This window comes from Channa argus, chromosome 1, assembly GCF_033026475.1.
Source record: "Channa argus isolate prfri chromosome 1, Channa argus male v1.0, whole genome shotgun sequence".
Lineage (NCBI taxonomy): Eukaryota > Metazoa > Chordata > Actinopteri > Anabantiformes > Channidae > Channa > Channa argus.
Genome location: NC_090197.1, coordinates 46,708,847 through 46,735,899, shown reverse-complemented (window position 1 = coordinate 46,735,899; position 27,053 = coordinate 46,708,847). Strand labels below are relative to the sequence as shown.

The 27,053-nt window shown below is 38.7% G+C and overlaps 1 protein-coding gene across 3 annotated transcripts; it reads right to left on the bottom strand.

The window, feature by feature from the left end:
• Nucleotides 1-29: 29 nt before the first annotated feature.
• Nucleotides 30-26,853, bottom strand: vwc2 (von Willebrand factor C domain containing 2). Of its 3 annotated transcripts, XM_067527215.1 has the most exons (5): nt 26,519-26,853; nt 23,131-23,210; nt 18,583-19,312; nt 17,040-17,169; nt 30-7,217 (listed from the first exon to the last, which is right to left on the bottom strand). In XM_067527215.1, the coding sequence occupies exons 3-5, from the start codon at nt 19,231-19,233 to the stop codon at nt 7,066-7,068; spliced, it is 933 nt and encodes a 310-aa protein (XP_067383316.1). In that variant the 5' UTR covers nt 19,234-19,312; nt 23,131-23,210; nt 26,519-26,853; the 3' UTR covers nt 30-7,065. The 3 variants fall into 3 exon arrangements, with proteins under 3 accessions (XP_067383316.1, XP_067383307.1, XP_067383325.1); XM_067527206.1 differs by lacking the exon at nt 23,131-23,210 and having other exon boundaries at nt 26,519-26,852; XM_067527224.1 differs by lacking the exons at nt 23,131-23,210; nt 26,519-26,853 and adding an exon at nt 20,739-23,124.
• Between the last annotated feature and the right edge of the window lie 200 nt (nt 26,854-27,053).

The following is a 27,053-nucleotide window of genomic DNA, read 5'->3' as shown; positions in this document are numbered from 1 at the left end:
GGGGTGGGGGTAGCTATGTCCTCAGAGAGTGGCCAAAAGCTTTATTGTAGTGCTGCTTCTCTGCCCTCTGTTGCTGCAGCTCTCCGCTTGTCACACTCAGTTAGCTCAATGAAGTAATGAATATGCTGCTGTACATTTTTCATGAGGGAGGTGGGAGTGAAAAATCTGCTCTTTATAATGCTTTTAATATGGAAGTTTTCACACAGACTCTTCCTTTGCGTAGCACCCTCAGGGCTATCATGATGCTGCACAAGCATGATGTTTAATGTTAACATTCCCCTGGGGAGCACAGGCATAGTGCAATGTCACTTTGAGTGATGAATATGTTGACTACAGCAGATATACAAACAGCTGTAAATCATGTGTGAGGTGGGATAACAGTGTTGTTCTCTTTTGAAAAAAAGGCAGTGGCTTTGGCAGATGGGGAAAAAAGTCACATAGGACTCACATAATTACAGTAATGAATTTGTTCACGAAAAGGCACCTCCATGAGCTTCCAAAAATAGAGGACTATTAAGTATGAAAGGAAAACATAATGATCCCAAGATAAACACAAATAAATTAACATGGGTCCTATTCAGAAATAAGAGTAAATGTGGATATGAAAATTACTATGGTTTGGCATATTTAATCTATTTAAAATGAACAATTTAAACCTTTTTATATTGCATTATACACAGTTCAATGGAATACCTTAAAATTATATTTTCCAAAATTAAAAACTGTAATAGTGATGAATGAACTGAGCCAAAGGTACACAGTTATACAAAAACAGATAATTCAGTTCAAATATTTCAGCTAAAATTATAGAGAAATAGATAAGCAAACTTTATCCAACCAAGCAAAAGATACAATATAGCTGTATGAAAAAACAAATTATATAGCCACTTTTAAGTTATACTTATTTTACTTTTACTAAATAGCTAAAATAGATTCTGCCATACCTTCTGCCATTATCAAAAATCTTCACCAAAACCAAGATACTGTATGAAAGCACATGCTGTAAATATTCACTTAGTGTAGTATTACTTAAAAAGTTTCCACCTTGAAATGTTGATGAAGGTGTACATCAGCACATGGTGTGACTATGTCAGACTAAAAAGGATCAAAAAAGGATTTTTATATCATTTGATATTTTTTGTGCTCTGTCTCAAAGTGTCTAAAGATGGCATACAAGCCAGCACTCCACATTCCTGCTTTTGATCTGAGCACAATAACACACCTGTGATTTTCAATTACAAGTAAGACGTTGCCATTAGGCAAAGAAATACTGAGGGTAATGGACTTTCTCTGTTGCTCAGAAAGACGGACTTGTCTCTTGAGACCTCGGTTTCCATTATTAAACCTGCTCAACATCATCCGCCTAGGTTGTTTCCATTCTGCCTGACCAAAGTGAAATTACCTATTTCTGAAACCTAAACATGGTAAAGAAACCACAAAGCAGTCACACACAGCCTGAGCCCTGATTTCCTCTTTTCCTCTGCTGGGTAGAGCTTTTTATATTTTTTTGTTTGGACAAAAAAGCCAAAAAACAAATCCTTCGGGGTTGTTTGCATTGAGATCTGACATCCTTGTAGTTCTTGTATACAAAACATCCCAAGGGAATGTACAGAAGCATGTGAGCCAGTGGCTAACTTGTGAATACAAGGTACTCCCAATGTATGCATTAAAACCTGGATGATGAATTACCATATAATGGTCATACCAAAATAAAGGATACCAGAGGATGAATGTTGAGTTGGAAACAAACGCTTAGTATTCCACAGGGTTGAGACAAAAGCTGCTTCTTTTATGATAACCCAACAATCCCCAATGCTATCTCCAGGCTGACAACAACTTATGCAGATGTGAATGGCTTGGCAGCGCTCTGCTGAATTGAAACCCACCCTCTTGAAAAATGTTCTGCAAGCAGGTCACATTGACGTAGACTGCCTGTTGTCGATGAAATGTTGAAATGCTGTCTTCCAAGAGGCTCTAAGCGTTATCACTCACCTATAGCATCCTGTGAAAAATAGGGTCAGATGGAACCTACAGCCACCTATCGAACCTATATCATTTAGAACAAATAGGGGATGTGGTCTCCCCCAAGGCTTAGGTCTTAACACTAATACAAAGCCAACCCAGCCTGCTATTTACTTCCAATTTTACGTACTGCTACGAGCTGGTTGTAGTTAATCCAGCCATATCTGTCACTATGTGAGAGGTGCTCGACACATGTTATGAATGGGAAGACAATTCAAGACTGCAACAGTGAGTTTCACTTTCATCTGGAGGCGAGACAACTGGCAGTGAGGTGAAATTGAAAATGTGACTGTCTGGCTAATGGCACAGGAGGAGTGCAGGAGATATAATACCAGATCTATAAAGGACAATTTCAGACCCCAGACTCTGGAGACTCAGGCGCTCAATCATGAAGTGATTCACCCAGATTGATCAAGGAGCGTCGTAATCACATGGGAATGTTACATGTGGCTCCAAGGATGACTCGCAGTACTGTCAAATGATTTAAAGCTGGATTTAATGGATTTGAGGTGATATGCTTAGAAATCATTTCAGAAGGTGCAAATAGAATCCTCAAAGCATTTTACCAGCATTTAGCAGCTGTCCACTGAAATTAATGTTCAGAAGAGTGGAATTCAGATGAATAAAGTCACCATCAGAGAAACAGAGGACTGGAATTTAGTCTGTATTCTCACAGCAGAAATTCAAAAGGCCCAGCTCTCTGAAAGAAGAATCGGAAATCTACTAATGAACCACTGTTGATAACAGTCTCATATTGAACAGAAAGTGTAAATGCACTTACAGATAACAAGCCTTCTTTTATTTAAAGTAATTCTGGTTAAAAGCTCACTGCTCCCTCAGAAATTGAAATAAATGCCACAAATGTGACATTAAATATTCACAACCTTCAACTGTCATCTCTTCCCTTTCGAAGATAGATGTGCAACATTATTATTACTTTTTTGCAATAAGTGAGAAGGTAGGTCATGACAGCATCATGGGAACATGATGAAGAAGGGCTTCATGAGATGTTAATTATCAAAGTTGTCTTACAGTGGCAATTTGTACCTTTGCTTATTTTTTCAGAAACTTTTTGCCTCTGTGAAATCACTGTCTGACAAAGCTTTTAGTGGCATTCATAAGTTTGGAACAGATAGGGCGATTGGGTCAGACTCATAGTCCTGCATGGTAAAATCACGAAAGTAAACTTGTGCTTTTAAAGCTTCAGATTAGAGTTGGTACTGAAGTGGTTTCGTCTAAAGCTTCAATCAAATTGCATCTTTATTCTGAATATTAATTTTTGTGGAAACTTCATTAGGTTTTAGTTTTTATAATTCCACATGCCTAATAATTTAATAAAAGTATTAGAAGGGACTTACTGTGGCTTTACAAATGCTACTCTGTACATTAAAGACCTTTATTCTGCTTTTGGAGAAATTGAGCAAATTTACCACCGTATTTCCACAGGTCTATGTACTAAACTAATTACATGGTTTGCACTAGATGAGTCACATATCAATAATGTCGTTTGAAAAGAGAGGAGTGTGATGGAAATTCAAAGCTCTGTATATCAAAAACATACATCAGCCATGAAAAAAAGGTCACTTATTATTCAGTACGTGTCTGAATATTGAAAATGCGAGACAACCTTGTGCCCTGAAGCTTTATAGGAAAACATTCAGAATTCATTTCTAAGTATTTTAACCCTTAAATGCACAAATGTAAGGTAAAACAAAGTGAAATAAAATAAATGTAAATAAATTTTAATAAAAATAATATTGCCTATTAGAACAGATTTTTTCTTATTAAAACATAGTATAACATTAACATTCCACCCACGTTGTCAAAAATAATTATTATTAGCATTATTAGAACTGAAGTTTAAATGCATCACGTGCTCTGTAACACACTGTCGACTGTAACTGAAATGCTTAAACTTAGATTAGGAAAAAGAAATCCATCACTGCTGTTTATTTGTTGTGACTTGGTTGTGTGCATTGCGTACACTGTCATATACACTGTATGCTCCAATTCTTATATAAGTAATCTGATTGATTATTCAGAGCAAAATTGAAATCATCATAATTCAGATGCTTTTATCTCAAAAACTTTTTTCTTTGTTTTGATGTGAAGAACAACATAGGTCTCCGATAGATTTTACATACAAATACAATGATTTATTTTTTTATGTGACACTTTGACACCAGAGATTTGTTCAATGACTAACATTTAGTGCTAGCAGCTCTGTGAGGCTGTGTTCAACTGTATGTTGCCATCCTAAAATGCTCATTGTGACAGCGCTGACATGCTGATGTGTGACAGGAATAGTGTTTACCATATTCACCATCTGTGTTAATAGTATTAGCATGTTAACATTTGCTAATTTGCACTAAACACAAGAGGCTGAGTGTCATTAATTATGCATCTGTTTGGGAGCCAAATATATTTTCATAGATCTGTGTCAATCCATCTGGTAGAAATATTTCATAGAATAAGTGAAATGTTTGTCTTTTTCATAGAACCAGGGGAAAAGCAGGTTTTGGTTCTTTATCTGAGGACTATGAGAATTGCAAAACATCATAGTTTGTGCAGGGAATGTTTTTTTAAGTTGTTTAATAAGGTATTTAAAAAGGTCTGTATTTGTGAATTAAAAGTCTTATTGTAAAACTGTAAAAAAGTGCAAAACTTCCTTTTGTTGACTAGAATTGTGGGTTTCTTAACGCTTTAATTTTAAATGGCAGGGCTAGCCGATTGCTATAAATTAATAATGAATTTCATCACCTACTGTACTATGAAAACATCTCAGCACAGCAGTGTGAATGGTCCGTAACAGGGCCGAAACCTAATTACATTGTTACAGCACTGGGAAGACCATGGTAATCTCTTATGGGTTTTGCCAACAGATGTGTCCAATTAACAGTCTGTCTTTGAAAGAGTTTGGTTGCAGACTTCTCTGGGACTTTCATTTCAAAGTAAAAGTCCCAGCTTTGCAAGTCTCAATCAAGACTTTCGTCTATGCAGTCATACACATAACTGATCTTGGATAACTGCTGCTTTATGAATTGTGAATGTTAATGACCTGGACTGTGAAGATGGGGGTGACAGTTAATATCCTGATCAGAGTCATTACTTTGTTAGCAGATGCACAGCAGGTAAGTTTCTTGAGAAATGATTAGGGAGTATTATCTTGTAAAATGAAAGAATAGAGACATAACACAGTCATACACATAGTAATTCCTCTAAATAGATGAAACTGGGGAAAGAACAAGGCACATAAAATTAGGCTATTTGTATTAGATGTGTAGGGTGGTGAATGAGAGAGAAAAAAAACTCCACTATCATTTACCACTTGTATGCAGCAGCTCAAGTCCTGTTTTTCCTTCCTTCGGTGAACAAGTTTGGTTTGAGAGGACCCTTACAGTCACAGAAACAGAGGAGTTAAGGTCACCCAGAAACCCTTAATAGATCTGTGCCACTGCTCCCCTGCTGCTCTGAAAGAAGCCTGTCACGTAGCATGTACATGCATTTAGGCTTATTTACCTCGATCCTGCAGGCTGGCTGACAGGCACGTCTCACTGCTGGAGATGCAGCGTTCGTTGTCTGGCAACGCCTTGATCAAAGAGTTTTTCAGCGTGGCCAGCACATTGTAAGGGGAGGGGGACACAGAGAGTGGCACATTGCTAATGCAAAAGATAACAGGTGGAAACAAAACAAAAAAAAGATAAACAACATCTGCATCCATTCATCACAGTCTGCCCTTTAGTGTTCATAACCCGGACTTAAATTATTCATCATCATTTTGACCTGCTGGTTGATGGGCCTACATAAGAAACAGAGCATGCATGCATTACTACTCATACTTAAAATGAAGAGATGAAGAGAAAAGGAAATTTTCTGCAAGTTATATGACCTTTTAATTTCTACAGTTTGGGAGCAAACTGAGATCAATGACATTGATATGTGCAGTGTGGTCTTTATCAATGGATTTAGAAACCCACTGGCAAATATGGACACTCAGTATTCTTACTTCAAGCTTCCCTTGCTCATTATGCTTATAGCCAATGGAAAGCAAAGTGCAGTGTTGCTAAATAACTTAATATCCTTTAGATAACTCATGAAATATTTACCTGTTGCTTTCCGAGAACCACTTCTCACCCTCAGCCTTCACATCTGAAGGGTAGATTTGTTCAAGCTTGTCACATTAAAGCTTGCTGGAGATACAGCTGAAATGCCAAATCACGTAATCTCATCGAGGAATCTGGTTTGATCTCTTTCGATATGGTTTGATAATTCTGTTGAAATTGTCAACAATTTTATTCATTTGAAAGTCTGTAAATGTGAAACAGCAGAGAATAAACACTAAGTCCTACAGTGGAAAAGTACAATTTGAGCATTTGCAGAGCACGGACTGGCATTTATTTGAAACATGAACACACAGTACTAAGAAAAATACCAAAAAAGCACTCCTAAATCAAAAAACAATTGAACATCCATAAAAGATCAAAAAACGAGGAAACAGTCTAGTACTCTTGAATTTTCTTCTGTTTCTTCTTGTTGTTTTTAACTGTGCACTTAAGCAAATCTTTACTCATCAATCAAAACTGGATTGCACATAGTCTGCACTTTGGTGTTAGAAGGACTGGTGTCACGATTTGTCAAGTTACACCACATGTTCAGACATTGAGGTTTTCACCTTCAAAGACAGCTGTGTGTGTTCTATACATTCTGTTGTTTTATTGACCGCTGGTTCAATACATTACTTATTAAAATACAGAGGCTATAAAAAATATTTTTCACTAGTTCAGCATAATGACCCCTATATTTGTATATATTCATAAATAAATTAATACATAGATAAATAGATATTCTGTGTGTTGATTATAAACTTTCATAAAAGCATTTTCCTTTCAGTAATGCAGGAGTAACTACAGTAGAAATGCTCAAATGCTAGAGGGTTGCCGACCCTGATGTCCGGCAGTGTTGGTGAAAGAGCGTTAGCCGAGAGTTTACATGCGGATTGGCGCTGGTGTTGTGTGCCAATGTCCCCTCTAACTAAACCAGTCTCTAGCTCCGCTGGCACTCGTTCTTGCTGCAGGTGGCTTGACGCTCAATCTGCCATGTGCCCTCCTCGTATGTGCAATAGCAGATTGTACACTCATCAATCTTCACCTCTCGGCCGGCCGGTATCACTGCTGTGTCCGCGTAGCAATTTGGTCCTGTGTGTTATACAAGAAAAACAGGAAAACTAGAGAAAGACAGAAAAAGGGCTCATTTTTCAAAACTGAATTTCAAATGACATTACATTATGTCATTGTGTCTGTTGTGTTATTGCTGCCATAAAAGTGTAATGTTTGTTCTGGTCAAATGACATGAACTGTACCTTGACGATACATCCCTAACTCTAACCCTTTAAAAAAAAAAAACTTAGTGGTGAACAGATACAAAGACCAGACAAATCAGCCTATGTGGATGTAGGCTTGACATTAAAGAAAATAGAATCTGTGTTACTGGGGCTGCACTTATCTGTGATATTTCTCTGCAACCAGACCCGCCAAGGTTATAGTTCAATGCAGCTGAAGGACTGAACGTGTATGTACTGCAGACATTTTATTTAACACCCACAGCATTATGTGCACTTAATGACCTGAGACACAGCCAAGTTATTGAATCTGAAAATACAGAAACTGAAATCAGTGCTGAGATTAAAGGTTTGTTTAGATAAAGTCAGTGCGTAACATCGAAAAATGAATAAAAACACATTCTTTCGCTGTAAATTAAATACTCATAAACAATACAACAAACCCTATGGTGAATGTGAAGTTACACCACGTCTTGACAACAGATTACCGCCATGTTAACAGATTACTTGTGCAGTATACCTAATGTTTATGTTTACTAAATAGTTATTTAATCTGTTCAAATTTGAAGGAGATGAAGCAAAGGTAAAGCAGCACTCCTCTTTTGAGCTCCTATTTCAGCAGCATTGAGATATGGTGGCGACCTTTTACAGAATAAATTCAAATAAAGACAGAAAGTCAAAACACAGACTCCAACTTACCAACAGAAAGGGAATTCTCACATGAGCCATGTTAAAAATTTGCATTTAGGTTAGTGGTGTTTCCAAAAAGCAGATACATGTTGCTAGTGCTATTCTAAGTAATCAATTTGACGAATGTAATTCATTATATTTCATCATTATTAATTATTGTTATTAATAATTCCATCATTTATTGATAATTGGTTAGTAGGACAAGCCTCACTCAAATTGCTATTTTTTTCCCAGAATAGCATTGTACAATGCTACGTTATTCTGTATCACTGGCACCCATACACATTAAGAGAAGTGTTGGAGCATATTTCTATTAAAACAATATGTGAAAAATGTTCTTCCTAGAAGAACATATATATATATATATATATATATATATATATACATATAATGAGAGGAATCACACAGCCACACAAGTCAGCTTTCTAAAAAGATGATGAAAGAAAATGCTCTCTGTAAAAATATATACTGGAATGAAGGCCAAAGGGACAAAATCTAGTTTGAAAGTAGGACAAAACTTCAGTTATTGCTTTACTGTCACTTTCTAGATGCTATATCTGCAATGAACAAATGTCCATATGGAGTTCTGCGGAGTTAGTCATCTTATCTTGTATATTTGAGATAGTTTCATTACATCTCAGTGAACATGAATGCAGTCAGTCAGAATAAAAAAAAAAAAGACTGAACAACAGAGACCTGAAGCACTGCCCTTCATTTTATCTCTCTCAGTGGAAAATGGGCTCTCACATCTGAGTTTTCATTGATTGCTTCCCAAAATAGTGTTCTGGTTATGGGAATAAACAAGACAGAGAAAAATAATGGACACACAAGCATCCAGATTTGTGAACACTCATCTGCTGGTGGTGTCAGTAGTTATTTCTGTCAGGACCTAATTCAGTGTGAAACGAATGTTGATCTTATTTAGCATAATGGATATGAGTTTTCACTGGGGTCTCTTTAAAGGTGGAATTTGCCATTTCTGACATTTCACCCCCTAATATGCCATGACTTACTGATTGGCTTTCCAGCTACTTATCAAAATAGCTTTTCCACTGGCCATCATTACCATGCTCTTCAGACCACTTAGTGACCACTCATGGTTCATGTAGATGGGCATTTTCATTCATTCTCTATTTTTATCATTATTTAGACTTTTATTTATTCAATTTTAGGTGTACACATGAGATGTGTTTAATGATATTTCTTTCTCACTCCTCAGACCAGCCACACTGCAAGGAAAGCAACTAACGTACATATGTAACAGTGAGGCTGGAATGCACAGAGTGAGACTTGTGCATAAAAAACAAATTAAGCCCTGTTTCGCGCTGCTTTAATATAGTTATGAAGTGCACCCCAAGGGACTGTTCTTTTTTATTATTTTGGAGGAAATTGGCTCTCACTAATGGAAATTTTGATGTTCGGTAGTAGTTGTTAAGTCCTGCAGGTGGCCTAGAGACACGCAAATAAATTAACTACCGCTGAAGCCTAGCTTGTTTTGGTGCTTCCTTCTACTGGCCAATATTGTCTGCACAAAAATCTACTTGCCAACACGAACGTCCTACTTCTATCACCTAGAGCATTACTTTCTTTTGTACTAGGTGTGTTGGGAAGCCTTTTGCCTAGCGAACGTGCCTCTGTCCTCGACCAGTGGCTGGAAAAAAAGTGTTCATAAATCATCCATTATCTCACAAGCTGCACAGCAAAATATAAACACTGAGGGAATTGCTTCCACAACATCAGGTATAGCATAACAATAGCTATTTCCCTTAGACTAACAAGGTCTTGAGCCACTCTGTAGTATAATTAAGATGCAGATAAATGGGGAGTCTTTCAGCTGGACCGATTGCATTTCATTGGACGGCAGCACCCAGAAGGAGTGTGCTGGCACATCAATCAATGTGAACAGTTTGCCGAGGCCTGTCAAAATGTCAGCCCTAACACATTTATAAGTCTTCAGATGAACACGCACACACCCTATCAGAATAACAACTCATCCTGTGGCCCAGGCTGCTGTCGCTACTGATTCATCATCATTAGCAGCATTTAGAACACAGCATATCGAATAAAAGACGCATATGTCAAGGATACGCTAGGAGAGAGAAATGTGCACTTCACAAAATAAATCAAAAGTACTTCCTCCTGGAGGTGGGATTAAACCGCAGGCTGTCAGCCAGCCATTTACATTTGCATGACACTCATTTGTGTTAATTAATGCATGGATTTGGTACCACTGTGCTTACTCATTTCCGTCACCCCATTATTCTGCCATTCATATCGCACCCACCTTTTTTGTCAATGCTTCATTAATATAATATACCCTTGTCTTTCTATCACTGTCTCTGGCAGAAAGAGATTTCTAAAGGCACATCAGGCTTTTCAGCGATTCCCTAAGACACAGAGACAAATGGACTGTGCATGTGCATGAACAGTTGGACCCAAACTGTCACTACAGCGCATTAGAAGTTGGCATGGGCAGAGTGTGAAAAAGATAGCCATTAGCACCTGTGGCTTTTGGCTCTGTAGCGGTGCCAGATAATGGACGGGAAACTGAAGACACATCCTGATCATCACACCCCCTAATTCTGAAATGTTAAAAACAGCAGAGCCCTATTATAAGGTAATGGAAAAAGAAAAAAATCACTCATCTTAATGCATTTCTTGAGTACATTTGCATTATAAATGTAGCATAAATTGACCTTGCTTTATAAAGAGTGGAAATGCTGCAAGAAATGGGTCCAGATTTTTACATATGATCTACCTCCCCATCAAAGCTGCAGACGGTGAGTTTTTAGAAGTGCCACTTCATGTGAATGTTTGTTTGCGTATGTTGTCCCCAGCTACTGTGCCCACTAATAATCTCTGTGACTGAACAACCAAGCTGCACACAAGTAGCACGACTGTCATAACCAATGTCTTTCACAGAGAAGGAACCACAAGCCCTCGCCAGTCAGCACAGCAGGGTCCAGGTGACAGACTTTATTGGAAGACCTTTACTTACTTAAAATAAACTCAACCTAGGCCATTTCTAGGTTTAGTTGTTTTTCTGAATGTATTGTAAAGAAAATTGTTTGGAAGTGACATTAACATTAACTTTTATACAGGAGACAATTTTGAAAATAACACATAACAAGCAGAACAAAGCTAAAACCCATTGAGTGGCTCAGCGGTACTCTAATTGTTAAGACATAATGTGACTGACAATTACCTTCATTACAGTGACCTTTTTCTATGAAGTCCAGCAGTGGAAAATTATCTTTCGATAGCAAATTCAGCAGTGTGATGAAATAATTAAACCAAGAGGTGAAACATGGAGAAAAAATGAACCTTTTGTAAATTAAAAAGATGATGCAAAATGTCCTACTTTCTCTTTGTAGTTTATCTAAAATATTTTAAATCAGTGGACACTTAAATAACAGGCACTACTTACTGAATTAACAGCTGATCACCTTCATTTGTTAATAATTTTATTAAAAACATGCAATAATTAATTGTGTAGATTTTAATTAAAATTCAGAAATCACTGGCCCAAAAAAACCAATGACCAGTCATAGCTGAGCAGCAGGTCTGTGAGGGTAAAAAGAGTGTAAGGGTTTTAAGATTATGTATGGAAAGGGTTCAAAGGGTGTGGTGTGGTTTTTTATGAACTGCAAAAGCCAAGATGTAAAGAACAAATCAACTCTAACATAAAATAAAAATATAGTAGCATGTCAGACAAATGAGCTAATTGCATTCTGGTTATTTGCACGCATTATGCGTGGTACTAGCTTTATTTGTAAAAGCTTTAAGCTTTGGACCAACAATTGTGTGAGAGCGAGGATGCTAAAATATCAGAGCATTAGCAGCTTAGTGGACTACATGTAAAATACGAAGCATGCTTTTGTGAACTTCTGTATGAAACTAAACAATCTTTATGAATTCAATGTTAAATTTGCTACAGTTATCACTTGAACTACATATGTGCCATGTTTGAGCGGGAAGCTTGACAGGCGTAGCAACAGTAACTAAGGGGTGCAGAGCGTAGCAAACAGGAGAATACATTTTTGCATTCATTGACGGCGTCTAGCTCTGTTTGCTACACCGTATCTGTGTTGTCAGGATGAGATGGAGGCTGCCTCGTATAAACAAAATACACAATTTCACATCCATATAAACAACTTTCCTTTCACCCGTGTGTATTTTGATGTGATCCATTAAAAAAAAAAAAACCTGCCATGTCTTAAAAGGCCATCTATGAATCATGCCTTTCTTAATTTAAATGAGTCTCTATCCCTCTTGGCAACCAGGCTCCAATGTCTCATGTTGTTCTATTTGAAGTGATTTTGGCTTCGGTTTTGACTGTTTATCATATCCCCCCCAGATTACTGTTGACCCTAATGTCTGAGTCTTTAAGAGCACCACTTGTTTCCTCATGCGTTACCAAGGCAATACCCAGCAAGAGCAAAGGACAAGAGGAAGAGAGCCACGTTCAAGGTGCCAAGGAGAGAGGCATCTACTGCATTCAGTTTTTTGTCCTGAAAGCAGAGAGCAGATGCTGCACAGAGTAAAAATTGGCTTTGAATTTACAACAAACACCTACATGTCTTCTACACCTACGTATGTGTCAAAGAAAGGAAAACAACACTTCAAAAATATTGGCAGCAGGACAGAAAGCGCTTAAGTATAGAGAGCATGTTCTCCCTCTTTGACTTGTATTGAATTTATGTCTGTGTTGCTTAATTAAACTTTATGGTGGCAACCGGCTGATAGTCACAAACTTTAGAGGGTATAAAACCATTTAATTGCAATGTGTTCCAGTGTTTTAAGATAATGAGTAAAAAATGATGAGAACCTGCCTCCATTCACAGATGTTCTTTGATATTCATGAACAACTGTCTGGGGTGGATGTTAGTGATACCTCTCACTTTCATCTTCCTCCCCTGGCCCTTCCCAGAGTGTCTCCTTGCATACAGGCTGAATAACACATCTTAGACAGGGTGCTCTGCCATAAGCATTGATCCTGCATGCCTGAAAAGGCCAAGATAATGCCCGTGCATAATTGATCTTTTCAAACATTGAAATACTTCATTTTGATTTGTATCAATGGTGAGGAAAATAGTAAAGAGGTGAGGTTCTGTTATCTGGGAAATGAGAGTAAGAGGCAGCAGGAATGATTGTTGAATGAGAAAGCAAAGCTTGTTTGTTTTTTTCATTACAGATCTGATTTTTCAATCTTTCACCTCATTTATTCCTCATTGTTTCCTGTTCTGTGTTTTTTAAACTCTGATAAGCAAACTCTGTTAAACTCTATGACACAGTTTACTTTTTGGAGGTGTTGCACATCTGGATGAAAATTTTATTCTTTCTCCATTAATGAGTCGAGCTTTGATGTGACACTTTGGGTGTATCAGAGATCCAGCGAGGTTTTAACATCTGTCTGCTCTCTAAGCAGCATCTGTACGCAAGACAAACAACAGAGCCAGAGGAGGAACTCTCTGACAAACTCCAGTCCCCTATTTTACATCATCCGCATTTCATCCTGGATCTACCACTGCAGGACTGTCTGGTACTGAGGGTTGCATTATCAACAGTGGCAAGATGGGAGTCGACAATCTATGATCTTCATCATTAAAATCCCGGTGTCTGTATACCTGTCAAAGAAGCATCATGAATAAAATACAAAGTGAAATCCAATGTATAATCGTGTTGATACTGATGAAAGGTAAAGAAAGATCAATGCTGTCATTTAGAATGATGTCTTATTTTTTTCTATTTGCTTCTGCATAATTTATCATTCAATTAATTAGGGTATTAATACGGTATGCTTCCTGTAATTGTTTTTTAACATGTTGTGTTTTGTATATACATTGTGGTGTCAAGCATTCCATGAAATTAACTGCAAACACAAATGCAGGCATGTGACAATTAAGGCTTCAATGCGACATGTTTTTGATCAATTATTCCCTGACAGAAACCTCCATTTGTTCCCTTAGGTGGAAGGTGACCAGCATTGTGCAGCATCTGACACTCACAAAGATGTCTGGTGATTGCAGATAGTGTTTACACCTCCTGTTTACATGGTGACAACCCCACCAGTCCTTTTACTAAAATCATAGCCAAAAATATTCTTTTGTCCAATAAAAGGTTGTGAAGCACATACTGACACAACTCAGCTCTGTTTAATTAACAGTGTGAACTCGGGTGTTCACAGCTATCCTGACGATGTAAAAACACCAGCAGGAGGTGTGGAGATTAGAAAGGAAGTTTAAACGTTTGGCACAGACATAAAATCATGCTTATTTTTAACATAAAAATCTCACCTGCAGCGGCTTTAAAAACACAGCAGCCTGACTGCTGCACAAATGAGGCATAAATGCTGCCAGCGGCTATTTCTGCATCTTCATAATACCACTGTGCTCCTGTAGATTACTCTAAAGTGTGTGAGACCAAATGACAGAGGCTGAATGACAATGTGGGAACAGGCTCCTAATTATAGCCATAATGCCATACAGGTGTACGTGTGAAAGGTAATAACATGAGCAGAGGCGCTCTTTAAAGAGGCACTTTAGCGATTAAATGTTTCGCTTTCATAAATCTGGGGGATTAATTGAAGACAGAATGAAAAAAATGCCCACAATCAAAGGAGCAAAGGCCAAAAGATCCTGACTTTTAATTACTATAGGTCATACTCCAGGAAGTCCCAGAATTCAATGTGTGAGGAGCCATTCTAAGTGTCCATGGTGCCCATGCAAAAACACTACTAAGTTATTTGTTATAAAATCTAAAGTTCAACCTGTTTCAATAAAACATTTGAGGGAGTGATTAACTAACCCCCTCCCCCCCTGCATTTTGGCAAATATTAGTCATACATTTATCAGGGCTTAACTTTCAGAGACAGAGAAATCTAAATCTGACAGTGTTAGAAAATTGTCAATATATGGATTTACTTTTTTAATTTGGGCCAATTTTGGATGAACTTAACAACTATGGCAGTGTGTTTTATTCACAAATTCTGGAAAGTAAGTTGGTATAGTTTGGGTTTGTGCCTCTGAATTCAATACCAGCCTAGTTGCATGGGTGCAGTAGTATTTAGATGTATCCATCATCATTCATTAATATCAAACTGACATAAGAAAACATAATTTCTCAGGAACAACAAATAAATAATTAAAACTAACATGGCTTTTGAGTTTCTGTGTTGAGGTACATTGAGTACTTCATTAAAAGAAAAATCTAAAATTTACTTCTAGGACCAGCAACTACTCCCAAAGCCTACATATTTCAAACCTCATATCTCCACAGTTTGCTACACTGTAGTCCCTACTCCTCGAGATGACAAATAAAGTGAACATAATTATTAAAATTTGTGTAGTGCCCTATTAACCAAAAAATCCCAAAACACTTACATTTACAAAATTCAAGTTTTCCCCACTCTGACTGTTACAGTGTGAGTTGTGGTCAAATAACTTAGTTCCTTAGACAGTGTGAGCTCGATTCATTGAATGGTAATATGTGGTAATCCTATGGTAATAGGGATTGATACCATCTAAAAATTGGAAAATCCTTATCGGCTGAATGAACCCATGGACTTCTGAAATACAGATGCACACTGTCATCCTCTGTGAACATACTGTATCTACTGTATGTTCATGCAAATCCACTGGGCATTTCACAGGGGAAAATATAGAGCACGGCCCAAAACTATGCACAAAGCACTCTCATCCTGATCATTATGTGCATATACAGTATAAAAAGTGGGCGAACAGCAAAAAAAAAAAGGAACAAAGGACAAATATGTATTCCCCTAGATTACTGCAAGCAAATATTAATACAGTGAGTAACGCTCTGTGACTACTAATGCTTTCAACTTATTATGTGGGGAGGTTGTGAGACAGGCTTTTAATTTGAGTGGGACAGCCACTGATTGATAACTAGTCATAAACATTCATTACATGCAAATGATGCACAAATTATCCTAATATTCAGGCTGTAATTAGAACTAACTGAGTAGATGGTAGCTGAATAAGGCAGTTTGTGAATATTTAGTTAATTAAAACCAGTTAAATTATTTTCTTAAATATTTATTTTTGTCTTTTTTTAAAGATAAAGTTGGATCCACGCAGGTTTGTAATTTTAATTGCATAAAAAAAGGTTAAATTCAAATTTTTTCAAAAAGCAAGAAAATCTTGCTTGCACTTTCTCTGAAAAATGATATTACCAGCACTGCTATCTAATGAGTTGCTTGTACAGAGGGAACTGTAAACTTGTACCATCAAAGTGATTCTTCTCTACATGCAGATTGCTTGCTCTTGTTTATACCAGACAGCCTGCGCCACTTTAAGACTCGAAGTCAGAGATACATATCGCAAGTCATCACGCTTTTTGCTGAAGGAAGCAATGTTGCTGACATTGCCATGTTGCATTAGACTCATGGCAAGAAAACAAGGGGACATAATCTAGGACATGCTGTCTGAAACCATCTGAAACAACTTCAGATAATCAAATGTGAGCTGCAGAATTCCTGTTCAGACGGGTCAAAGCTCTCATACTAATAGGATCATAAACATACAACCCCTAGCAGCCAAAAGTGCAAGCATACCTTAGATCTCTGTACCAGGCAAAAGCGATGTATTTGGAAAAAGAATAGCCTCCATCTGATGAACTTAGTAATCTAATAAAATGAAGACTGAAAATGGCACATAAGCCAATGCTTTACACAAACACAGGCCATGCCTCATAATTCTTTAAACATGTACTTTGGTGTCTACTGAAAATGATCTCATTACTTCAGATATGCAAGACAATGATATGACAACAAAAACTGCAGTCTAGCATGCTGTGCTGTGCTGTGCGTCGGCAAAATGAGCATTGTGCTACCTTGGCCTAAAACTCCAGTTGAGGTCCCCTTGAGCAAATACATTTGACACTAATCTACAGTAGTTTGCTGGCAGGTAGGTTGTGCTGGAAAAAAGTGCTCACTACAGTGCAGGTGAAGTAAATTGTGTTCACTAACCACTCTTGCAGATAGGACAGCACTGATCCGGCTCGTACTCTGGGTCCACACACTCTGTCTGAGGGCACGCTGCCACGGAACACAACACCTCTCCACTTGGCTCACACCGGCACTTCTCACATGGAGACACCTGGATGGCAGAGGAGAAATAGTAATTAATAGTAATTAACACCCCGTGTTCACACATAGATGCACACAAAGAGAAACAACAACTCTTAATTAATTTCCTGTTATCTTTGTCTCTAGCTCTTTGTCTCAGTGTCTGTTTCTTTCCACCGTTTCGTCTCTCTACAGCTATCTGTGCCTTTCAACTACACACACACACAGAAAAAAAAGCCTCCTTATCTATCTGACTGGTTTAGGACTACTAAACCACTACTACTAGTGCCACTAAGCTACATCTATAGGGAAGTCGCCTCCTTCTCAACTTCATTTCCAATGAATGCTTCATTTTAGGTAGAGCTGAGTGGAAAATTGAACTTTTCTATCCAATCAGGGGATATGGAGAAATCAATAGGACAGGGAAACAAAAGAAAGATGCTTCCAATTTTCTTTGTGCAGGAACAGAGCTGGAAATTACATAGTTATCCTAGCATTCCTGTATGTCTGGAGATATAACAAATGTGGGACAAAGGCTGGGACTGATAGTATACAGTACAGTCTGAATTATATCCAGCTCCTACATTCCCCATGAAAGGCTTCATTTAGCAGCCGCTCGTAAAAAGCTGTACACCTTCAGTCTTAACAAGAGAGCAAAGGTTAATTCTACCACCATTGCTGTAGATTGCAGAGGTTTGCGCCTCCGCATGGCACTCCACTGTGAAAAATGGAGCTAGGCAGCTCTTAGTGCAATGCTCCAGAACTTTGCAATCAAGCATAAAAACCTGCCTGTTGCTTAGTTTCAAAGCATGCCCCCTCCACATCACGCAATGCAGGATAAAGGCTAATGTATGCCACTTGCAAAAGTAGAGTTTTTGGATATTTTAGTGCCTTGAGACAGAGCCGTCTGCAAGTTAGAGCGATACCATCTCATATTAGCCTTAACCTCCTGCTGAGACACTGGGCAACATAATGAGAAGCATTAGATGGTGGTAAATATAGCATCGTAAACGAGATATAACACCAGGATTGTGGTGCAGTCCTGTGTAGAGTCTTTCAAATAAGATAAAACACTCAAGCTCTTGGACTGTGTCTCCTCATAAACACCCACATGCAGCATCATGCTCCGCAGAGTTGTAACATTACTATAACTGTAACTCTTTCGTGTGTATCAACAAAGTGAATATAGAAATACTCTGCTGAAGCTGTTTTCTAAATTCTGCCTCTGGTAATATTCTAGTGTTGTGTTAGAAAAAAGACAAGTGCTGACCTTTGCCATTATAAATCTGCTTGCCTGCCTGCTTGCTTGCATGCTGAGAGGCAAGGTAACTAGGTTCAGTGTAGTCCCTGTGATAAACTCCACTCAGTGGCAAGGAGTGTTTTGTCAGCACTTCTTTCAAGTTCCAGCATGTCAAAATGGAGTGAATGTAGTTAATGGACTCACCTTAAACTCTTCTAGTGAGGCGTAGATCTTGTCCCGGAACTCGCAGTAGTTTTTTTTCTCCTTGCACTGGGGGCAACATTGGCTAGTGTCCACTTTAATACAGCGTGGGTGAACCTTGGGACATTCTGGCTTGGTGCACAGAGGGCCCTCATCTGTGCAGAGGCAAGGGCATGTCGAAGGGCCCGGGGTGAACTGTTCGCCAATGGCAAACACAAAGCCGCTCTCATCCATGCAGCCTTTCCCCCTGTAGTCTGGGTAGGCGTACTCATCAATGGCATCCAGGGAGACAGTGACATCGCTAGTGGGGCCCTCATCTATTTGGTTAATGCTGTCCTTTTCGCTCCACAGCTCCTGGGATTTCCCGCCTTTAGATCCTCGTGTCTGGGAGTTAATGTTGGGCCTTGTGCGGCTCATCGCAGTCCTGTTGAGGCCCAAAGCATTGCTTTCCTCTGGCTGCTGCTGAGCACCATATCCCAGTGGCTCCTCAGGGGCCTGCTTTTCCTGATGTTTGTCCTCTCTGGCTTGGGTCAACACCCTTTCCAGACGTTCTCGGCTCACTGGTAAGGTCACGATAGGATTAGACTGAGCACTGCTCATCAGGAACCCAAGAACAAAGAAAACTTCTGCTGTCATGGCAACGGAGTGCAGCATCTCTCCCCACCACCAGCGAGGTGGGAAAACACCTTGGCTCACATAACACACTTCACATCTCAGGTGTAAGCCAGTCCATCTGGAAAGAGAAAATTAAACTGGGTTTATGTGCTTAGTATTTTGTCACTTTTTATCCCAGGTGTGGGCTTTGTCTCACTTAGCCTGCAGAAGAGTGCAAGAAACTGAGGCAACTTCAGAGCCCTTCATGTCAAGCAAACATCCTACTGAGTGTCACACAAGCCTGTAGGATCAGTGAATTGGATCATCAGAAAAGGGAGTATTCATAGGGCAGGGTAAAGAAATCGATACTGTAGCACATCCCTGCACCAATTGGTGCCAGCAGTAACAGAGTAAGAGGAAAATGGCCAAAGAAGAGTTTGAGTCTGACACTCAAGAAGCTTCTGCTCCTCTTATGGAACAAAGAATCAGGATCGATGTCTGCTTTTTTAAAACCAATTACAGTCAGTTGTACAAAAAAGGGAAATTGATTTGAAAATAGAACATAATTCTAAGCCTGGAAAGATTAATTTACTCGAAATGGCAGAAGTAGCCATATCCATTTCAAAATAAGAACAGACCTTCTCCTGCCTTTGCGTAGAGCCCTACAATCATCAAAACTGTCTAGAAGAAGTCCATGAAGTGTTGCATTATTTTGTTATGATCGAAAGTAAAAGCACATCACTTTCTATACAGATTTCTGCAATTTTATTAGTCAATATACAGCTAAAGTCAGGTGAAATCCCAGGATCAACTGCAGACGCTGCAGAGGCTGTATATTTTTGAAAAGCTGCAGTGAAAGTTTTTGTTTTTGCCTCTTGCTGAACTCGAAGTCTTGAAATTCAGACGCCTGCCGTGGCCTACTTCCATTCATTTGCCTCACACTAAATGTTCGGTGTCGATGCTGAGCTCCGGCTAATGGGCTCCAGTCACGGTAACATTCATAGTTTTTTTTAAATGTGGGATTGCTCTGTTTTGACTGACGCCATAATGAGCTGTAACGTCCTGCCTGTAAAAGAATAGTACAACACACTGATTCATCTGTCAACCGTAATGAAAACAGCTAATTTCCAACAGAGCAATTAGGGAATTAAACATGACGCGAAGAACAACTACAATAAGCTAACATTAGGGATTTTGCATTAGATATGTAAAACACAGAAACCAGAGATAATGTTGGCACAGCCATCTACATTAATTGTATCTGACAGAATCAATGAAGCCAAAGTCCCTCTATATTTTCAAGTTATTCATTTTGATATTCATGAATTCTGATCTGTTCTGAGGGAGAAAAAGGCTGAAATTGACTGCTGGCAGGCCAGTGGTATTTGAGCAGTGTTTTAGCTGAATTGCTATGTTTGAGGCAGAATCCTTGGAGCTGCTGTGGAACTGAGAGGAAGCAGAACGAGGTGCATACCGATAACACTGCAGCAGCTGAGAGGAAGACTGAGAGGATGAGCCCATACCTCATTAGGAAAATGACCTCATTTGCCTTTTTTCAGACTCACCTCTCCACCTTAACAGCTGTTACTAGCTGTCGCACAGATACTGCTGCTGCTGCTGCTGTCCTCCCTCCGTCAGACTGTGCTCAGGGTCGCCCTCAGGCCGCTTCTTAACTGGGCACAAACTACCCATGGCAACACAGCACCTTAAAAGATAAGGCTGGCAACATATCTATAGTATATCTTTTCTTACTACAGATTCCATGAAAACACCAACAGCAAAGTATTCTTCACAACTAAAGCCTGATATGCAATATTGCTGTGTGCAATCCACTGTTGTCCAAAAATATTAAAACACAACAGTGAGCCCCACTGTAATACTGGCCAGGCATCTCATTATAATAATACACTGCAGCTCCTAACAAGGTTTTTACAGTGTTTCGTCTTGTCATATATTACTGTAGTACTCACAGCCACCCTCAGCAGGTAATGGTTGCTCTTCATTGCATACACGTGCAGTTCCTGTCCAGACAACAATAGGTACAGAAATACACTTGAGCTTCCTCTCTTTTGTTCCTCGATCCAACAAAGCACAAAGCAGATTGGTGGCATTAATAATCACTAGTTAAACAGGCGCCTAGCTAAGCTTATGTCAAGTTGTCTTGCTGCCACATATACTACAAATGCTACAGGAGCACAATGTATCAACCCATGGACAATCTTAATATCCAACAAATGTGCTATTTACTTCTGTTTGAAAAATGGATGCTTATAATTACAGTGCCCAGCAGTGAAAATCTGAGCCATTTAAAAAAAATATAAATGATTATTTAACTGTCCTAAGTACTGAAAGGCAGACTGAGAGAATATGTTTTCCATTTTGTTTTTTTAAATTGTATTTTATTAACAATTAAATATTTAGCCAGCCAGGTCTTTTAATATTTACTTCTACACCCCATAAGAGCATTTGTTTGATTCTCTGAATATGCCGATTAACCTGTTTGCTGCATTAATTACGATCTGATGTCGTCTTGCCATCTTTTAAACAAATCACATCTTTTCTAAATGTCTGTTTAATTAAGTCACACAATTACGTCTACATAACAGCATAATGTGTGTCAAGTGTCACGATATTTGCAGGCTGGTCTGAAACCCAAATAAGCCAGATTCGTTTGATACAAGTTAAACATCATTAAAATTCAACATTTTAGAAAATACTTCAGAATGGTACATAAGTAACCCAATCATTTACGTGTGTTGAACATTTTCAAGATGCCTTTGGATGCCTTTTCTTAGCACTGCTCAGGTTCAAGTGGATGCAAAAATTCTTATATTTATACTGTTGCATATAGAGTACTGTAAGCCATTTGGTGAAAGGTCATGGATTTATCTTTGCCCTACAGCCATCTTTAACACTGGGAAAGATAGTCTGTCAGGAAAGAAAAATACAACTATGAGCTGACATACTGTAACAACACAATACAGTGTCTGTTTGCACATCTCTGTAGTATAAATACAAACGTGTGTTCTTATTCCGATGAAACAAATCAGCATAAAATGTCTGACAACCTGCAAACATGCTTTTGTAAAGTCTGTTTTCGGAACAGAGATGTAGCAGATGTAGCAACTCTTTGCTATAAACTCTGCCCAGCCATGACCTGAAACATGCTCACTTAAGCCTAATACTAACTACTGTTTGCAGCCATCAATCAGCAGCACACTAGAGTTTATATAAGCCAACATCACTGAGTTTATTCACACTTCAACACATTAGAAACACCCACTTCAGAGTAAAAACTCAGCTCCATAAGTGGAAAAACAACTCCAATTAACACTTGCCAACTCCAAATAATTATCTCTAAAAACATGCATAGAACTTATTAATTCTGAAAATTAGCTGAGTATTTAGTCTTATGGAACAGTGGCCTTTTAAAAATGCACAGAGCTACTGTATGTGGTCAAGCAGTTCTCCTGTTTCCATGCTGCATGCTTCCAAGAAATACTCAGTGACATAAAATGCTAAAATGCTACTTAAGACCCATGTTCAATTAAAAAATAGTCAAAACTTGTGTACATTTAAAACATATAATTTGTACATTCTACTGTGGGTAGGTTGGACTATTATCAGTTTGTGAACCAAGCGGAATTCTGCCGTAGTTAAATATGCAGGATAATAAAGACCTCTTCTTAGTTTTGCTGGTGTGCTAAACTGTAATCTGTTTTTAATAAATAATGATGCAAGCAAAAGCTGCAAGAGCTGATATACAGTTTGTACTATAAACTGGCAAACACACCAAACATCCCTGGAGAAAATATAGGTCTCAAATATACATATTACTAAAACATCTCTGCTCATATTATCAAAGATTAATGATACAGATATGAGAGTTGAAATGAACTGAGTCTCATTTTCCAATTTCTTCAACTACTGAGCCAACCGGCTGCAATCATTCAGTACTCAGAGCGAAGACGTGCCCGTTGTCAGTTCAGCCCTCAGACCTGACAGTTCAAACAGCAGGAGGACCTCCGCTGGAAACTCTACAACAGATGAAACATAATTTCAAGAGATTTATATTACATCATTAGAATAATATCACACCTGCAAATCTTCCCTGAGTATTAAATAAAATTAACCCCTGTGTCTATTAGTTTTTAAAAGCCCAAAAATCCAACCTAAGATTTAATTAGGTGCTTTAACAATTAATGATTTTAACAAATGTTTTATATAGATTCCAGAAATGGAGGCATTATTTCTGTTGGAGCTCTCAAAGATCTTAACTTTAAAAAAACATTTCTAGGTCAGTGAATGCGCGGCTGTGACTCAAGTGGTGGAGCAGGTTGTCCACCAGCTGCAAGGCCGGTGGTTCAATTCCCACCTCCTCCAGTTCACATGTCATCTTTATACAAGACACTGAATCGCAAATGGCTCCTGTGTATGTCTCTCACTTACATCAGTTTGGGTAAAATAAATTGTGCCAAATGACTAAAGCTGTAAAAATGCATAATTTTCACAATACTTTTTGCAGCAAAAAACATTTTTGGTTTTCTGTTGTTGAGCTTCATATGTTTTTCTTTGTCGAGTGTAACGGGATGTTACACCCTCTCTAGGATCTAATTGAACTCAGTAAAGATCCTTGTGTAGAATATTGTACGTTTCTTTCTGAGGCAACAGAGCACTTTTAAATCAGTTAATTATTTTTACAACATAACCAGTGACAAACTAAAGCCAATGTCAACAAAACACAAGGTTTAATGCGGCAAATATCCAATTATTCCCAGGCAGTGCTGTCCTAATCTCCTAATGAGGAGCGGACTGTGAACACAACCATATAAAAGGCAGGATATGAAAATCTCCACCTTCGAATTTTTCAAAATGCACATCACATCAGGTCACATACATAGATTGATGGTGGTCACACCCTTACATATGTGGTGTGTTCTGGCATCAGAAAGCTCTAATAACCACATGGGCAGTCAGAAACTAAATGATCTCCAGTAAATGGCTAATGTCACAAAATTAAAGTTGTATTTTGTAATTCTGCTTCCCCATTTACATTGCAAATTTGAATTCTGTCAGTCTCTGCGCTATTACTTTTGAGGACTGATGATGTTTCCACTTTCCACTGACATTTAAATGTTGCAATGGCTTGCTGCACTTGAGAGAATAAACTCAACATTAGTGTTTGGCAGCAGGAGCAGGCTCAGTCATTATCAGTACTGTCTACATAAATCCCTCTGTCAAAGGCCAAAGTTTTGTTTACATCTCGGACTACTGAACGTAGCTGGTTTGACCACTGAGGTGTAGCGACAATGATTAATCAAGCAGGGATTGGACCTGGCTGTTAGTTCACAGTTCAATGATGCTCACCATCGCATTGATTTATGACTCATAAATTATTGCCCTATTCATTTCACAGCAGAGTGACTAAGACCCATAAGTCCTGACACAACAACCTGAACTCAGATTTCAGCTCTGCCTTAACTAATAAGATACTATTATTCATATAGATTGAATTGGCAAAGCTTCAACGACACAAAGCACGGTGGTTAAGTTGTGTTAAGATTGACCTGCATCTCGCTGTTTTCTTTGATGTCACACACAAAGGTTTCTTCCAGGGAGGTTGATAGCTTTTTCTATAAATAGGGTTAAATAAACAGGAGGGAGCACTCTCATCTCTAGGAATTTTCTACACCAGAGAAAAAAGCTCCTGTTTGTTTCATTACCCTTTGGTCATAGTAAAATGGAGCAGTGTTTAAAAGAAAAACAGCCAATTTTGATCTTAATTTGAAGTTAATGGTGTCAGAAAGTAATAGCAGAGAAAAGTATACAGCAGTCAATGCATTCTTCTGATTTTGGTGTCTGATGAGTCTCCGAAACAAGCATTCACGTTGTCTTGGAGAAAAAAACTCCTGCAATGTCCCTCTGTAAAACTGAACTGGATGTCATTCAGAGGAAAAACATCACCTCGGGGCTAAGATTAATTTAGACAGACAATATGCCCTCACCGCTGTGCGCACTTCATTTATTGCACATTACTGGTTCTCCTACTTACACTGTTCTAACATCCCAACATGCCATCAACAGCACATGGGGAATGCAACAATTTACTTTGAGGTCTACTTCAATTTATGACAAAGCAGATCACAGGGGATGAGATGAGAAATGTTTAGACAGTGGTGGCTAGTGGGCTTGGATCTGACAGGGCTGAGAAAGTATTGAATTAATGATGCCACATTTAAAAACTAATTTTTATACAGATAAACAGTGTGAAATGGTGAAATCCAATTAGAGCAATAAGAGACACTAAGGCAGGATCCAAGACTATTAAGCCATCTGCCAGTGAGTAAAGATTGCTGCAGGGCGGTCTAATTGAATTTTATCCTCTGACTGTAAATCTTATGAGTGACCCAAATCAAAAGAAAGTTTGCCTCAACATGCAGTGAAAAACCAATGCAAAATTGTCATATCTTACACTTATGAGCAGTAGAGCAAGGTGAGAATTTGCTGGCACACAAAGCCCGTCAGGAAAAGTCTGAAGCAGAACACTAAAAAGTGGAGTGTAAATCTGCAGGATTTACCATTGTAGATTATTCAGTTAAAAATAAAAAAACAAGAACAGATCATAATAATGACCAGCAGATCTTTTGACTCTGTCCTTGTCACACCCTGATATGGAATGGAATATCTGAATAAAGGATCAATTTTCCTTCAGTGGTCATATCAGCAACAATCACCACAAAATAAAGCAGCTACATTTTCAGAAAAGCTTGTTTTTTACCACCCCATCACCTAAAACTCTCCTACTTTGCTGGTCAGTTTAATGTATAGATGATGTATATAGTGTGTAATGTGTCTGGGCTGCTTACTCTGCTGTTGGAGACTGTGTTGGCTGGGTGTTGCATCTGGAAATGCTGTAAAGCACACAGAGTCTTTGTGCAGCCACTTAAATACCCCTATTACTTATCAGAACATCCTCAATGCTATTTTCATCAAAATGGCAAAGCAGCTCATTTACACTGATGTGACGCCTCTACAGAAAAATTTATGCAACAACCTTTTTCTGCAGGTTTCAACAATGTGCATTAGTTTTCCCCTGACGCTCATTTGCACAGGCTGTGGCTTTTGTGGTAGATGCAATTCAGGCACGGAATATTTACTGTAACCTAGAGTGAGTGAAATCCTAATCAGCTGTACACAAGCACAACCAGTTCAAACATTCAGTTCATTGCCAAAGTTGCCAAACCAGCCATCGAACAATTTAGACTGACATGCATTGATAATATGTATAATTTTATTTTATTTCTTTTAGATGCAAGATGCATCCCCACACATTAACATTATTCACCTGTGGTCCTCGGAGTCTGTCCGTATCCGTTGAAACACAGCTCTCGGACTCTTCTGCAGCAACAAATGATCTGTAGTGAGGAGATGGGAACTGACGCTCGTTAAGCCAGTCAAATGCACAGTTTCCCTGGAGGATGTTCGCAGGTCATCTGCGTGTCGCGTTCAACTTTAATCGGCACAGCGAGTGAGATCGCTGAGTCCCGGATGATGCACCGCGGTTTGCAAGTGCCGCGCAGCTACTGATGTCTCTGCTCTGTACTGGCACTTTGTTTCTCACGGTGACAAAATAAATAAATAAAGAATTTAATAAAAGGGGTTGAGAGCACTAGCGCTCCCACGACGTTATGTTCAGCCGGGCCGCCGCCAGATGGCGCAGTTTCAAATGACTGAGGACCAACAGGCAGTCAATTAGCGAGGCGGCTGATGCCTCCCAGGTCGGTTCGTAAGGTCCGCTAACTGCTGTGATGAGGCACTTTACTTCATTATCCTGAATTAGGATGGCATTTCCGTTACACAGTGTGGTCACCGCGTCGCTT

What these genes read in the sequence shown, in the direction of transcription:
- vwc2 (XM_067527215.1), bottom strand. Translation starts at nt 19,233, where the DNA reads ATGCTGCACTCCGTTGCCATGACAGCAGAAGTTTTCTTTGTTCTTGGG. An exon ending in CCTCACTAGAAGAGTTTAAG is followed by an intron (nt 17,170 to 18,582) that starts GTGAGTCCATTA and finishes TCTGCCATCCAG; the next exon opens with GTGTCTCCATGTGAGAAGTG. An exon ending in CTGTCCTATCTGCAAGAGTG is followed by an intron (nt 7,218 to 17,039) that starts GTTAGTGAACAC and finishes TATAACACACAG; the next exon opens with GACCAAATTGCTACGCGGAC.